The 17,154-nt window shown below is 39.0% G+C and overlaps 1 protein-coding gene across 1 annotated transcript in view; it reads right to left on the reverse strand.

Annotated features, from left to right (window-relative positions):
- The window catches only part of Lgr4 (Leucine-rich repeat-containing G protein-coupled receptor 4), a 41,626-nt gene that overhangs the window by 14,846 nt on the left and 9,626 nt on the right, over positions 1-17,154 (reverse strand). The window contains exons 2-6 of the mRNA XM_064691227.1: positions 8,090-8,509; positions 7,554-7,668; positions 6,253-6,324; positions 2,773-2,850; positions 2,001-2,072 (exon numbers count right to left, since the gene is read on the reverse strand). Of these exons, the coding sequence (XP_064547297.1) occupies positions 2,001-2,072; positions 2,773-2,850; positions 6,253-6,324; positions 7,554-7,668; positions 8,090-8,509 (757 nt within the window). The remainder of the gene's footprint in view (positions 1-2,000; positions 2,073-2,772; positions 2,851-6,252; positions 6,325-7,553; positions 7,669-8,089; positions 8,510-17,154) is intronic.

Here is a 17,154-nt window from a genome sequence, read left to right on the forward strand (position 1 = left end):
TATACATAAAATAATATTGTTGAATTGATATAGTGAAACTTGAATAAACTGAACTTTTGCTGCTGTAAATTAAATGAAAGCGGTTTACTTAAACAGTCGTTTTTATACCCTTGCCGAGGGTATTATAAATTTGTCAAGAAATGCGCAACGCATAAAAGAAGACATATCCGACTCCATTAAGTATATACATTCTAGATCAGCATTAACAGCCGACTTGATAAAGCCATGTCCGTCTGCTCGTCTGTCCGTCCGTCTGTCTCTTTGTCCTTCTGTCTGTCTCTATGCGAACTTGTGTCTCTTAGTTTGAAAGCCTTCGTCTTGAAACTTTGCATTGGTTCGTCTTTCTGTTGCAGGTAGTAAATGTGTCGGGCCAGATCGCAACAGTATATTATATAGCTGCCATAGTAGGTTCGAGTATGAAAAACCTATTCTTGTATCAAACTCGGCAATTACTATTTAAACTTATATATGTGGCAAGTCTTATCAAGATCGCACTTCTATATTATATAGCTCCATAGGAAGAATCAATGGAAAAAAAACTCCGCAATCACGAGCTTCACTTTCCTCACATATCTGCCAAAGCCATAAGGCGAATGTTTGATAGAGTATTAAATCTTCTTGTGCCGAAGACATACCTGGGCTTACGTGTTTTTTTCTTTTGACAATTCTATGCAATTTATGTTTATTTTATTGGCGAGCGCCACATAAATAGCTAATGCCTGAATATTTATAGCAAGCTAATGTAAAATTCAAGCTAAAAACTTACTTTTTGCGAATTGCAAATTTCAAATGCGTTGGCCAAAGCTAATAAACAAGCCAAAGTAGTTCAAATGAATGTGTTAATTATGTGAAGAGCGCATAAAAAGGCCTTTAAAAAATACAGCACACGCGGCGTATGCGCAATTTGCCAACGAATAGCTTTGCATAGACTTGGGTGAGGAAAGGACGTGGCCAAAATATGTAAGGCACTTTAAATAGCATTTAAGACTGCGAAAGTGTAAAAAAAAATAAGCTGCTGTATGTCACATGCATCCACATGTTCTCTAAATAAATTTTGATATAGATATAGGATATGTACTCCCCAAATATTGCAAATGTTGCGAAATCATTTGGATTAGTTAACTATATAATATGTGAACCAACTCTTCCTTATTCCCTCTGATTATAAGAAAAAAAAATTAAGAAATAAACGAGAATTTAAGGATATTTTCGGCACGCCGAAGTTCGAATACCCGTTTAGACATTTGCCTTGAGATATGGGAGAAAAGCGACGCTCATAAATGCTGAGCTCGATGAAAATCGATTCTTACTAAAGAGCTTTATAACATAGAAGTGCGATCTCGATAAGATTTGACTCATATATAGGCAGCAGATTATAAGTAAATGTCGGGCTTGGTCAAGATATCTTGTAAAACAAAAAAGATATCCACACGAGTACCAACTATTGACCGATCGTTCCTACGGCAGCTATATGATATAGTGATGCGATGCGGCTGGTTCCGACATTGTCTTCAACAGAAAGATGAAAAGTTTCAAGACTTTAGCTTAAAAACTGCGAGACAAGTTCGCATAGAAACATACAGTCGGACAGAAGGACTTGGCTGTTGATGCTGATCTAGAATATATATATACTTTAAGGGCTCGAAAATGTCTCGCTTTATGCATTAGATGTCTCCCTTTTGGATACGCCCATGTCACACTGTTTTTTATATAGTTCTAGTTGTCATAGTCATATTAAGATGAAATTGAGCATTTGTCTGGATAACTTTTTGTTTAGTTTTATTTAAATATCCCCAAATACATCACAATATTTCGATTATGCGCAGCTAACTATATATTGTATTATAATCAAAAGTATTTAAGTCCCGGCAAATGGTAACTCTTCAATTATTAAGAAGCACATAAAGGCAACGGTAAATTAAGCATAAAGTGTGACCAAAGGCGCACAGTTAACGATTAATAATGCGAATAATTATAAATTAATAGATAATAATACTCACAAAATGCGCAATTGATTGCCCGGCGCAAAGAAATGCTCTGGTAAACGCGATAATTCATTATCGTCCATATAACTGAAAAGGAAAAAAAAATTGGGGGAGGCAAAAGTTAATGTAGAACAAGAGAAAAGCAAGCAAGTGTGTGGCGGTCGGGTATAGCCGACTGCGCAATACGCGTTCACAGTTTTCCAACAGGCTATATGTCAAATTAATTATCAGTTTTCGATTCATGTCGCGATCTTAAGAGAAGCTCGGCAGAAGTCTTCATATAAAATTTGTTCACTCTGGTCACTCTAAAACCGTAAAGCTTGTCGATTTTCAAGATAATATGGCAACGCCTCACGTGGGCGCTGCCATATAAACCTAACATTCCACCTGACTCGGGTAAACGAACCGACTGTCACAATATACTCTTCTGCAAATTATGAGCAGGGTATACAAGTTGTTTGCTTGGGCGTCAGCGTTGCCATACTATCTTATAAGTCCATCTGAAACAGATGATCGGAAAGACGGACAGTCGAATCGATGGTCGGACTTTGAACAAAGCCAATATACTCTTCGGCGCATTGTGAACAGGGTATACAAATTGTTTGCTTTCAGAGAGGAGGGCCAATTTGAAAAGGCAGCCGCCGCAGCGGCAACAACAAATAAATAAAGAGCACATAAATAATGAGACTTAATTATGAGTTATGCCCCAACCAACACCCTGCCTCAGCCCGAAGCACCCCCTCCCCCCTCCCCTCCCATCCCCACCCATCACCGAATATATACTTACAGTGTCTTTAGTGGAATGGCGGCCAGTCTATCGAATGCATGAGAGGCAATCTCACGGATTGCGCAGAGCTTGAGCACCCTGCGTAAAGGGACGAGTAGAGTTACAGATACAGATACAGATACAAATAAAGATGCAGATACGGATACAGATACAGATGAAGATGAAGATGAAGAAACAGATACAAATGAAGATGAAGATATGTGTGCGCACACATACTTAGAAACAACAATGAATAAAACTTAATAAATATGAAATTCAATTGTCAAGTTTTGCCGCACAATGAAAATGCGGCTGACGGCAAAGAGCAGAAACTTCAAGTTAAGAAACGCTAACAATTTATTTATCTCTTTCTCTATCATTATTCCAAACCTAACAAGGTCGCTGGGCGTTACTTGAGGCGTTTGTGAGCAACAGGAAAGCAACTCACACAAATTCAGAAATATTCCATTTTCAGAGCGAACACTTTGCTTCAGTGCGTCAGAAATCGTTAAAGCTGAATGGAGGCTTCTTTTCTTTTTATCAATTCTTTTTTAATACCCTGTAGGGCTAGTAGATATTTTGCAGGGTATCTGCCAGACAACAATGCTATTTGCTCTTCTGTGTTAATAATCCTTGATTGCCTTTGCTCAGATTTTCTTATTGTTTTAAACTGAATTATTTTAGGCGCTAAATAAACTTTTATTATTTACAGGGTATTATCGCGTCTGGAAGTCTTGTATTTCAGTTGCTTACTCTTCTTTTTCAGTTTTTTAATTGTAGGTTGTAAGATTCCTTTTCATATCTCTGTTACTTATAGGGCAAAGTTTTCATTAGCTAGCTACAGGGTATCTGCTGTTCGAGTCAGTTCTTAAAGAAAGGTTTCCAGCTATGTTTCAATAGCCGCCCATGGCAAACTTTGTTGTATGGTCATGAGCATGGCACATGCCTTAAGCCTTCTATATGTGCTAAGACTTTTTACAGGGTATGTGCTGTTTGCGATGGTATCTTCTAGTCCAGCACTCTATAATCGTGATTCCGTTTTTATGACTTTTTGTTGTGAAATGTCACATTGAGCCGTTTAACTAGGCGACAGACCCCGAAAACTGCACTTAAAACTTCTACAGGGTATCTACTAGTCATGTACTTTTTTTAAAGTTATCCACTGAGAAATTGGGCATCTTTTGCCGATGAAAAAAACCTTGCATATGCTTTAAGCAGCCCACGTGCACTCCAAATTTCGCACAGGGTATCGCCTAGTCGGGCAATTTGGTGTGAAGCGCTCGCACAATTGTTTTGATAGCCTCACATTGTTAACTCCCACACTTTTTGATTATTACTCGAACGCATATGCTTTGACAGCCTGCGGTCAATTTAATTTCCACACGCGTCCCACGGACCACGCGGACGCCTCAGCCGGAGGCGCCGCGTCATCTTTGCGTCTTTTCGATTCCCATGCGATATAATTGGGGTGTCGCCGGAATTTGTCAATTTCAAAAACGAGAGACCCGCAACCAGATGGCAACACTTGACAGCGGCTTACGTAGATGCGGCTCAAGTGCCGTCCAAAAGGAGGCCAGATGGTGGGCGTGTCCGTGTCCGTATGTGGGCGCGTGTGGGGGTGTGGTCGGGCAGAAACTGTCCCAGTGATGGATGTCCAAGTGCTTAGGCTTAAGCAATGTGGCCAATAGGCAATATACTCGTATCCAAGACGGATAAGGCGATTAACTACAAAGTCTGGCAACGCAGACCGTAGCTAATGAATCAACTATGGCCACACTGAGCGAAAATCCCAAGTAATCTAACGTAAATCTTAACGAATTTAAGCTGGATATTAAATCTTAAACTTTATTTATTTAAACTGTCTCGACGAAGCTCTCACTCTTTCTCCCCCACTCTTTCTCTATCTTCCTCTTTCTTTCTTTATCCTTCTCTCCTTCCTTCTCTCTCACTCTTTCTCTGTAAATTACTTTCCATGTTAAGCTTTCATTTTTCTCGAGATCAAATTATATCTTTCGATCTCTTTCTTTCTATGTCCCTCTTTCTTTCTTCTCATTCCACACTGTCACCCTCTTTCTCTGTCACTCTCTCTCTCTCTCTGTTTCTTTACCCCTTTCTTCTTCTTTTCCACTCTTCAATCCAATCTTCAATCTTTCTATGTTTCCACTGACTCCTCTCTCTCTCTCTCCCCCTCTTTCTGTCTCCTCGTTTACTTTCATGGAGAGCCCACAGCATATTGACTTTCCTCATTATCTTTGGTCTTTCTTTGCGTTCAAGCTATATGTTTGCCTCTCTCCCTTTCTTTCTTTCCTTCTATATCCCTCTCTCATTATATTTTTCTCTCTCTCTCTCTCTCTCTCTCTCTCTCTCTCTCTCTCTCTCTCAAACATATGGAATGGAAAGCAAGCAATAACCTCTCATTCTCTCCCTCTTTTTCTTTATCCATTTCTCTCTCGTTTTCTTATTTACTCTCTCTGTCTCAGCACATAACATGTTAAGCTCTGTCTCTCTTGTAATCAAACAATGTCGTTGTCTCTTTCTCCCTCTCTCTCTCTCTCTCTCCCTCTATCTTTGCTTCTCTGCCTTTAAACATCTTCATTTGCTATGATCAAACCATATATTTGCCTCTCTATATCTCTCTTTTAAGACCCTCTCCCATTCTCTCTCTCTGTTACTCTCTTTCCCTCCATCTATCTATCTATCTTTATATCTATATATTTCTCTCTCTCTCTCTCTCTCTCTTTGCTTGTCTGAATGTATGGCATTGGGCATATTGACTACCTTTCTTAGCTTCGCTCTGTCTCTCTTCCAGTTTTACTCTCTCGCGCAGTCACTCTCCCGTCACCTTAGCCTCTTCCTCTTCAAGAAATTAGTTCCAAATTTACTCTCCTGGGGCTTTATACTGTCCTTTCCCGTAATCTTGTGCCTAGTTTTATCTGTCTCCATCTCTCGCAAAAACACGCTCCACTTAAGCCAAATTTAATAACTTTAGCTTCTCGGATCGCTTTTCATATTTTCATCTGTGGATAAGTTTTCGGGTGTTTTGCTTTTCTTTTGTTTCTTTTCTGCAGTGTTAACGAAGCGTCTCACATTTTGTCGTATGTTAAAACGGTTTTACGGCTTTAGCCTGGTCGCCGAGAGAGAGTGTCCTTTAACACAGTAGCACATAAACTGCAACCGGCTGCAAAACACGATACGAGCTGTCTGCCCCATTCCCATGTACCCCCCACTCAGCCCCCCTGTCACCCTGCCACACTGCCACCCCGCGCCCGCCCTGCCATGCAGTCGAGTTGTGTGCGTAATTTGTATGTGCGCCAGCGTGTGGCTGCTTAAAGGACACAGCAGGAGGCTAATATCTGGGACTGTATCTTAAAATTTCAACAGCTAAACGAAAGCATCTGCAATTGGTTGGCTTCCGGTCGCTGGGCGCTTGAATTTCGATTTTAACGAGGCCTCAGCCGGAGCTTTACGGGCTCCGACTTATAGCTGGCGTCCATTACTCACAGGCTCTCCACCTCGGGCAGCCCGCCGAAGAAGGTTTCGTCGATAACGCCAAAATTGTTGCCCGTCAGGTCGCTGTGGATAAAAAAAGATAAAAAGAATACCCCAATTTAGTTTGAAATCAATTGGTTTCCCCAAAAAGACAGTATAACAAATATTCGTACAAGCTATAAAATATTGAAGTATATTTATTATTTAATCGAGCTTTATACTAACAGAAATATTGGTGAGAAAAGGCATGAGAAGTAAGTACATTTGGAACGGTGAAAAGCTGTGACTATGATGTGACCAAAAATGTGTAAGATCTTGGGAAATCTTAATCTTAATATTAATTGAAAATTTATAGCTTAAACTTAAATTGTTTTACCTAAAGAAATGCATACAAAGTGTGGTGAGAAAAGGCATGAGAAGTAAGTACATTTGGAACGGTGAAAAGCTGTCACGATGAAGTTAAGTGTATCAGAGCTTGGAATATAAAATATATTTTTATTTTCCATAAATGATTTAAGCTTCTATTAATGGGCTTTATTCCCATATAAATATGTAGAAAGTGTAATGAGAAAAGGCATGAAAAGTAAATTTATTTGGAATGGTGAAAAGTTGTGACCATAAAATAGGCAAAAATGTGTAAAACATTGGTATGTAAAGTGAACCTGAAGGAAATTTAACGCGAAAAAAAGCCTATATAGATTTCGTCAGCATAATTGGAGGACACATGGATTGATGACTACCCTTCAAAATAGCATAAAAGTAAAAAACATTAAGTGTCTTTGGAGAAGGGTATTAAAAGAAAAAGGCGAGCGAAAATTGAGGAAATAAAAGTCAGATGCATGAAGTAAAATTAAATTAATAAATTACTAGGAAACAAAAGAGCGGAAACTATAAAAACGACCAAATGCTTAAATGTTAAAGCTAATCAAAAGCTTAAATAAAACAAAAAATGAAAGTACTCTTATACTCCTAGGGAGAAAATTTACATTATATTCATAATTTGTATGAGATGATAAATTCCACTTTTTCTTAACTTCTCTCAAGGTACATAGCGTTGAGTTCCTGTCAAACTGTTTGCCAAACAAGTAGCTTGATTGCATTTAACTTAAGATTACAAATAGTGGCAACAGCGTCTTGTAAAGTGCGTCACTTACATGTTTGTTAACCAACACTGATTGGTGCTGCCACATCTGCAAATTTGTGCCAGGTGGCAGCAACAAAATTCTTGCTGTTGGCCAATAACTGATTGCGAAAGTTGGACATACATGATCTTACCTTAATGGAAAAATACGGCAACACTGTTGGGTACTTACAGCGTTGACAGATTGTTGGTGGGCAGCTGCAGTGGCAACGCCGTGAGCTGCTGAAAGCGGCACAAGATCTCATTGCCGCGACACGGGCAACTGAAGTTCTTTGCATTCGGCCAGTCTGCAAATGAATCAAAGCAGAAGAGAGGAAAAAAAAAAGAGAAGATGAAAATGCGAAACGAAACGAATTCGCGTTAACGAGTATTTACTGTGCGTCGGGAGGGCCACATTACATTTGAGATGCGCATCAAGGATAATTGTCATTTGAGTCTTTTAATTAAATGAATGAAAACTGAATGGAAACTTGCGAATTTACATGCGAAATTCTATAATTAAAATGCGAATGCGACTGTGAGAGAGCGAGAGAGTGAGAGTGAGAGAGAGAGAGAGAGAGAGACGGAGACAGAGAGAGGTGCATAACCTCAATGCGCAAAGCGTCCGCTGGCTGGCGCCACTCGCACAATGTTGTCGCTCTTAACGAGGCGCCTTAATTGCTTTGACCTTGTTGTTTATCATGGTTTTATCAGTCATCGGGTACTCACAACACACGCCAATTGGTTTGTCATCCATGCCCTGGCGCCCGAACGAGCTCTTGCGGAACAAGTGATCCCAGTACTTGGCATCCACCTCATTGACGCAGTTCCACTCGTCCGACCTATCATCACATTCCACACTCCCATCGCAGTTGGCACGCTGCGGCACACACTGCGCCGTCGTATTGCAGTGGAAGTAGCCCGCCGGGCAATTGTCCTTCTCGTCGGGCAGCAGTATACCCGAATCGAATTCATCCAACTCATCAGCCTCTGCATCTACCACGCTGTTGCCAAGCATAAACATCGTATTGCCTTGTCCAACACTGGACTTTATCGCGCCTCTTGACTGCTCCACACTAAACGTAATGCTCGCCAAAGTCATTGAAGTTAGCGAGAGCAGCGCGGCGAGTGCACCCAGGGTTAAGAGTGCTGTCAACGAGAGAGAGAGAGAGAGTGAGAAAGAGAGAGAGTAAGAGAAAGAGAGTGTGAGAGAGAGAGAGGGAGAAAGAGTGAGTGAACATGTTGATTCTTAGTTTACCATTAAATTACAATTTAAATTCTTCCTCAAGAATTGCGATTTAATTTCTCACTGAAAAGGTTTTGATTAATATTTAAAATGAAGCATAAATTCATTTCTGTATTTTGGGAAAATACAAGCTTCTCCTAGCATTTGCCTCTGAAAAAGTTTGGTTAGTTTTATAGAATTAGGAAATCAGAAAATAGCAATTGGGAATTAGGAAATACAATTTTGAGTACAATCGACATTTTAAATTTCAACCGATTTATCTCAGTACATTCCATATATTTTGAAAATATTCTAAAAAGACATATCATATATTCTAAATATCAACTTTTTGTGGGATAATTATATTATTATTATGGGGGTGGGAAGTTTTGACCTACATATGTCTATTTCGGATATTTGAGGCTACCATTTTTACATGAATTTCTACAAAAAATAATCTTGTCAGATGTAGATGCCAAATTGATTGAGAGGCCGAATCATGAACAAAGAGCCAAATCTCGTGAAAATCGGATTAGATGGACTTATGGGGAATTTTGACCTATGTCCAAAAACGGGTATTCCCTACCCTAACCCGTGGCACGGTTAAAATATATTCTATCAAGGATCTTTCAAAATAAGTCTTAACGTGCACCTTCAGCACATAAGGTAACTATAGTGAAAATTTGATCTTCCTGACTAGAAAGAATTTGCATGCGCTGGACGAAAATTAGTTATATGAATATATTTTATATTATTAAGTTATATTGCTTATATATATTGATAGATATATATGTATACATATATTTATTTGAAAACACACAAGCCCCAGCGAATATTTTCCAATCAAAAAGCTGCCAATAGTCAAGGCCAAATAATTATTAAACGCATTGTAAATTATCAAAATTATTGATTTGGCAAATTCGAGAAAGCAGCTCCCATTGATCAGCTGCAGTTTCTCCGCCGAGTTGATTACAAAAATGCAAATTGAATGGGGGCAAAATCGCCTTTTTTTTCTATACGCCAGTAAATCTCATTCTCAAGTAGGCCAAACTGGGCAACTGTGGGGCAACACGAATGGTTGGCTTGGTTCAAGCGGTCAGCTTGTGACGTCGTGAATATTATAAAAAAAAAAACTCCATACTCCATACTCCATATAATTCGTCAAGTTTGTAACCAGTTTTTGTGCATTTAAGCATGATTTTTTTTGTCTTGTAGGCTGTTTGCTAGTCGCATTGACTGTACTTTTTTTTAGAGGGTATGCGAATGTTGTGCAGTCAATCATTGTTGCTAGTTATTTCTTAGATAATAATGTACTTATTTATCTATCTATATATTGAGTCAGACTTCAGCACAACTCATCTGTCCGACTGTCTCTTCCATGAGCTCCTCTTGGAACTCGACCTCAACTCTTGCTAAAAGCATTCATATCGCCCGAATATATCCTATAGCTGCCCTGTTAACAATCGATTGTTAATTAAGATATAATTAAGAAAAGCAAGTCTAGACATATAATTGTGTATAATTGCTCTAAATATGAAATATGCTCAGTCGCACCATTTACTCGTATCTCTAGATATCTCAGCTAAGTCCGTCAACGAAAGTGGACTTAATCTGATTTGATGTGTTTTGGTATTGTAATATATCATAATCTTCTATAGATAACATATATTTTCAATTATGAGCTTATGCCTGTGCGGCTTAGTTGCCTGAGCGTCGCACCAGCAAGCTGTGGGTCGCTGGTTCAAATTTAATATTTTTTTTTTTTTATTTTTGTATTTCTTTATTTAGTTTAATATTTTAAAAATTATTGTTTACAAGGGAAAGAAAATAATTATAAATTTAAAAAAAAAGCACAAAGTTTGGGTTCGAAGCCCCGTGAAGAATGTGTGCGCTAGTTGTCCGAGCGTCGAACCAGCAAGCTGCAAGACGCTGGTTCAAATTTGACAGCAATGAGCAAATGCTAATTGAAACGGCTTTGTCTCTGCCCAAAGATATCGCAAATTGATTTCAGTACCCCTCACATTTTTAAAGCTTATCGGTTGGCATCAGTTTAATTACTGGAAATGGAAATGGAATTGCTTTTGAGACAATCAGCCTTTGTCGGTTAATTGATTCCAATTCCAATCGCAGTTCCAGTTCCAGTTCCAGTTCCAGTTCCAGTTCCAGTTCCGCAGCACTTGGCGATTGATTCATCATTTATCATTTTTAACGATTGCATTAAATGCAGAGCACTTTTTACGATGCATTTGCCAGATGGCAAATATGGAATGGGATTGGGATTGGGATTGGGGGCAACAGCCCCCCATCGCTGGATGCGTATCGCAAATTGCGAATTGGCGAATATGTGAATATGTAAAATATGCAATGAAATTGTTTGTAATAAAAATTATGCACAGTACATTTGGGCCGCGGCTCAATGGACCGTGAAATGCTCCAAAGAGCCGCCTAGACCTTGGATATTTGGTCGCGAGGGGCGCGAGTCTGGGGGCCCGAAGGAGACACTTTCCGCATCATCGATAAGCCATCAATGTGGGTGACTTTTTGATAGCTGCGCTGACAGCTGCTCGACCAAATGTGAATTTCAACGTTCGGTTATAAAACAAAAACAGAAAAAGCAGCAAAAATAAACAAAAAACAGCCAAAGGTAAACAAATAAATGTAAATGTAAATCAGACAATGTGCAATAACAAGCAACAGCAACATCAGCAACAAAAGCCAAATCGAATTACAGCCAAGAGAGAACAAATATAGAGACGGGGCAGAGGCAATAAACAAAATTAATCATGTGAAAGCCGAGATATGACAATATATGAATACCCTATGCACCTCCACTCAAGCTTAAAGCTTAAAGCAACTTCCACATTAACGAGCACGAAACTTTTCTGGAATATTCTTATGTAGCCCGCAGATAAGTCAGAAGCAAAACACACGAATTTTCGTTTGCAGCATAAACAAACGAATCGTTAATTACGCAAATAAGTGAAAACAATAACAAAAACAAATCAAATTATACTCTGAGTCTGATATTGCAAGCGCATTGTTCGTATGCCCTGCATTTGGGGTATTCTCTTGTATTAGAAATAAAAAAGAGAATAAATAAACTAGTTAACAATTTTATAAATTCGAAAAATTTAGAGCTACTTATGTTCATTTGAAGGCGGCTTTGCTAGCTGCAAACGGTTTGAAAACGTTTGCGAATGCGATGCAAAAGGGAATTGAAAACAGCTGAATGATGTTCATAGAAGAGACCAAGAGAGAACGAGCATGGGAGAGAGAGAGAGAGAGAGAGAGAGTGAGAGTGACAATGAGAGTGAGATTGTGAGTAAGAGGGAGAGAGAGAGAGAGAGAGAGAGCGAAAGCGAAAAAGAGAGAGAGAAAGAGAGAGCATGGGAGAAAGTAAGCATAAAAGATAGAGGGAGAGGGAGAGAGCGAAAAGCAGAAAGAGAGAGCGATAAAGGGAGAGATAGTGAGCAAGAGAGAAAGAAAGAGAAAGCATGAAAATACTTAAGTGCAAATCATTTAAAGTCAAATCTATTTTTGATATTTCTCTGGACAACAAGTTTTTTATAGAAATTGCAATAGATAGAAAAATATCAATTTAAAAAATCTGTAAAAAGAAATAAGCACCCATTTTTATCGATTCCTTGACCTCAATAATTTAATGTGAATAAATATTAGAAAAATACTTTTCAAATAATTAATAAGAAAAGAAAAGCTTGAATCTCTGTCCAGTCTTTTAAAAATTTAAAAATACTTAATAAAATAATTATTAATACCAGAAAAGTCTGAGTCTCCGTCTAGTCATCCAGAAAGTAGCTCAGCAACTATTGAAGCTACAGATACAAAATTTAAAAATGTATCTGGGCTTTCCTCGAATACATTTAGGGCAAAGTTCTTAACCAGTTTATCCAACCATGCATAATGATTGCTCAATTGATCTGAAGTTCTTTTAAATAAATTGTTTCCTGCTCAGCAGAGCAGAGAAAAACAGCTGCATATTTTCGTTTATAGAAACAATAAATTGCGCTGCGATTTGTTGAATATTTTCCATAATAAACAAAATAAAAAAACCATATTTATAATATGCTAAATAAACTAAGTATATGAAAGAGCGCAAGAAACGGAAGCATAAACTTAACTGAAGTCTTTATTTACTAAATGATGACGACGAGAGTACGAAAATATTTCGATAACGATTTATTTGCTGTCTAGTAAGTTGACGGGATGCTTCGCAAACGTGCTAAGAGTCGCTGTGCGGTTATGGCCATGGCCAAAGACAATGTTAAGGCAACAGCAGCAGGGCATAGAATTAAGGAAGCCAACAATGGTAGCCGGAGGAATTGCATCAGCTCATAACTCAGTGACAGCAATGAAAGCCAAAGTCAGCGAATGGCAACTGCAAAGCTGCCCGGGTCCGGGTCCGAGTCCAGCGGGGCCGGGACGTGCCCGCAGCAGGCACCAAGATGACTCCATAAAAGTGTAATTAAGTGGCGCCCGAGCTGGGACGAGCAGGGACGAGCTGGGACGAGCTGGGCAAGCGACACGTGTTGCTAATGTGTGCATCCGTCCGGCTGGAAGGGGGTGAGGGACGAACGCGAACGCGTGTAAACAAGCTAAGCTCGAGATGTTTTCTCGCCCAAACCTCCCCCCCCCCCCTTCCCCCTTTATTCGGATCCAGCGCCTCGGCCTGTTGCTGCTGTTGAGCCTGCGGACGTTTGTCAACACATTTGCCGGCAAATTGAAGTGTTTGCGGCAACGACGCGCTGTGATTGATGAGCTGCAGAGCGTAGGTGTGGGCGGTGGACGGTGGGCGGTGGACGGTGGGCGGTGGTTGAGCGGGGGTGGGTGAGCGGGGGTGCTTGGCAGGGGTCACGCAACCACAGCCTTGGCCTTGTCTCAACTTTGGCCACACAAATTCCCAAGCGAGCCCTGGCAAACGTCTTGCAATGCAGCCAACAGTGGGCCAATCGACACACACACTCGCACACTCGCACACACACTCCCGCACAGTCTGGGCCAAATTATCATTTGGCCATAAGCAAACAGAAGCGTTTCAACTTGGCGAACGCCATCAGCGCGGTCAATTGCCTGCTTTTGTTTATGTTTATTTCAAATAATTAAAGCAAATGCAACTCGGCAACTGTGTGGCGGACAGAGGTGAGCGGGGAGTGGGGTAGGGGGCGGGGGAGGGAGGGGGATGGGGGGAGGGGGGGTGAGTGCTAACGAGTGGGTTGCTGGGTTTGGCGCGCCACGAAAATAGAAACCACAGCTATAAAGAATAAGGCAAACGATCGACTCCGAGACACACACACACACACACACACAGAGACACACCGAAATAGCGTAGGCAGATGTTATCGGGTCGCCGCAGGTCGAATCGCCTGGGTTCTGGCTTGGAGCTGGTTGTGCCCGTTGGGGCCATGTAAACAGCTTGTCAAATTTGGGCGATTATAGGTCGAGTGCTTGGCAAGTGGATCTTCCCTTTGGCCGGGCGCTTTCCATTTTGTCTATCTTCCCAATGACGTCCGTTCCATGCCTTGCCAATTGCCACTAAATATTCCTTAAAGTGGCCAACGCCATGTGCCCGAGGGTCTAAACGTTGACAAGTGAAACAACGAATTTCCTATGCCCTTTCGATGGAAAATAGAAAAATGCGCATAGCTAAAATCATTTTTGTTCTAGAAGAAACAACTTCTAGCTCCCTTCGTCACAATTGATTCTTGAAGAAATTGCATTTCGTGCTAGAATATTCTTAAATTAAGCATAAAATAAATATTAAAAAATTGGTTAAAGAATCCTATTACTTAGAATAAGATAAGTAAATCAGAGCAACTTTTAGTGCTTCATTTAAATAGCATGAAATTGCATTTCGTGCTAGAATATTCTTAAATTAAGCATAAAATAAATATTTAAAAATTGGTTAAATAATCTTAAATCGGAAAAATTGTTAATATTGGATTCTAAGAGCAAGAAATTGCATTTCGTGCTAGAATATTCTTAAATTAAGCATAAAATAAATATTAAAAAATTGGTTAAAGAATCCTATTACTTAGAATAAGATAAGTAAATCAGAGCAACTTTTAGTGCTTCATTTAAATAGCATGAAATTGCATTTCGTGCTAGAATATTCTTAAATTAAGCATAAAATAAATATTTAAAAATTGGTTAAATAATCTTAAATCGGAAAAATTGTTAATATTGGATTCTAAGAGCAAGAAATTGCATTTCGTGCTAGAATATTCTTAAATTAAGCATAAAATAAATATTAAAAAATTGGTTAAAGAATCCTATTACTTAGAATAAGATAAGTAAATCAGAGCAACTTTTAGTGCTTCATTTAAATAGCATGAAAGTGCATTTCGTGCTAGAATATTCTTAAATTAAGCATAAAATAAATATTAAAAAATTGGTTAAATAATCTTAAGACTTAGAATAAGATAAGTAAATCAGAGAAACTCTTAGTGCTTCATTTAAATAACATGAAAGTGCATTTCGTGCTAGAATATTCTTAAATTAAGCATAAAATAAATATTAAAAAATTGGTGTAAGAATCTTAATACTTAGAATAAAATAAGTAAATCGGAAAAAATGTTAATACTTAATTCTAAGAGCAAGAAAGTGCATTTCGTTCTAGAATATTCTTCAATTTAGTATAAAAATTCCAAAAAAAATTTTTACAAGTATTATAATACTTAAAATAAGATCATTATTTGTGCGTAAATTGAGTATTGTATTTAAATCTTGTATTTAGAAATTTTGGGAATTTAAAACCGTTTCTAATATACAAATATTGTTTGTAAGATTACGAAAATTTAGCTTAGCCGAATTTTTGGGGTTTTGCCTGCCTTGTATACCCTTGCAGAGGGTATGATAATTTTGTCCTGAGCCCATTAAGTATATACCATACATATATTCAAGATCAGCATCAACAGCCGACTTAATAAAGCCTTGTCCATCTGTCCGTCCGTCGGTTCGTCTGTTTCCTTGTCCGTCTGTCGGTTTCTATGCGAACTTGTCTCTCAGTTTAGAAGCTATCGCTTTGAAACTTTGCATGGATCCGTCTTTCTGTTGCAGGCACTATTTATATGCTGGAACATATAGCTGTTATAGTAGAGATCAGTCGAAATGTAGGTGATTATTTGGCAAGCGATTTTCATTATTTCCAGCATTTATGAGCTTCACGTTTCTCGCATATCTGCGAAACTGTAACAAGGGTATTAAATCTTCGGCGTGCCGAAGATATCCTTGCTCTATCGTTTTTTTTTGTAAGCTTCTTTTTTTTTTGTCAATTGTCGTTATCAGAGTTGAATTGCTTTCCTTAACCTGATTTCAAATATATATTTCCAAATCTTGCCCTTTTGTCCAATAAAAGAAATTAAATGAGTTTCAATTAATTAAGAGGCCAGTCTATAAAAACGTTTACGAATGCGCTGCAAAGCAGAATCGAAAACAGACCAAAAATCCGAACAACTCTGACCAAAAAACCAACTCGAAGCAATCGAATTGCCGATTTATATTTTGGCCAAAACATTTTTCAACTGCTTTGTTTATGGAAAACTTTTAAAACAATGCAAATTAAAATTATTTATTTATTTTATCAGGCATTGTCTTGTCCCACGGTGAGGTAAGCGCCGTGGCCCGATCCACAAAAAAAAAATATATACATATATATATATAGATATAGATACATATTATATAAAGATGAAGCAGATAAGCGGACTGAGAAATTCCAAAAGTTTTATTCACTCGACGGCCGCTGTTTAGATTCAAATGTTGTTTCTCTCTAAGTAGATTTTCTATAGCTCTTGCCTGGCTATTCGACGTCTGTTTTCCAGCTGAAGTGTCGAAACTATCCACTATATAAGATATGTATGTACATAGGCTCGCCCATATCCAGCCAGAGATCATAGACAACGTGCACAATCAATGCGGGAATTTTAAATACAATTCGCTTAGCCGAAAAATAAGTTTTGTAAACAAGCGGCTGTTAGAACTAAGTACAACAACAACAACAACAACAACAACAACAACAGAGAGAGCAGTAGAAATAAACACAAAGGGGCGGCAGCTAAAAGTATGTTCATGCCACACCGAACCCCCCCCCCCCGCCGCCCTCTACACACACCCCCTGAAAATGGCAGGCGTTGTAATTGCCGCAGGGCGAAGACTTTATTTTTAAGCAAACCAAAATTAGCGAATATTTAAATGCTAAATGCTAGATTATGTACGTGTATATACAATGTGGTTGGGCTGAAGTGGCCCACTTGGCCCACAGATACCCATGCCTGCCGCATACCAATGGGTTAATTGTTAACCCATTAAAGCCCGACCAATGTTCACAAGGCAATTGCAAATGTGCCACGTACATATGTATGTATGTATGTATATTTTTGTTTGCTATACCAAAAAATTTAATTACTTCATGGGCCTCGAGTCCCCGTCGCCCCCCCCCCCCCCACCCCCCTTCCGTGTCCCCTTGACCTGTAGCATGCCAAGTGTATTAATCATAGTCAGCGGGGCCGAAAGTCAATAAGTGGCAACAACCAAAGCACAAATGAATATAAATGCC

The sequence above is a fragment of the Drosophila montana genome, unplaced genomic scaffold (genome assembly GCF_035044405.1).
Source record: "Drosophila montana isolate Dmon_TW-CO22-7 unplaced genomic scaffold, ASM3504440v1 contig_3416_1, whole genome shotgun sequence".
Taxonomy (NCBI): Eukaryota; Metazoa; Arthropoda; class Insecta; order Diptera; family Drosophilidae; genus Drosophila; species Drosophila montana.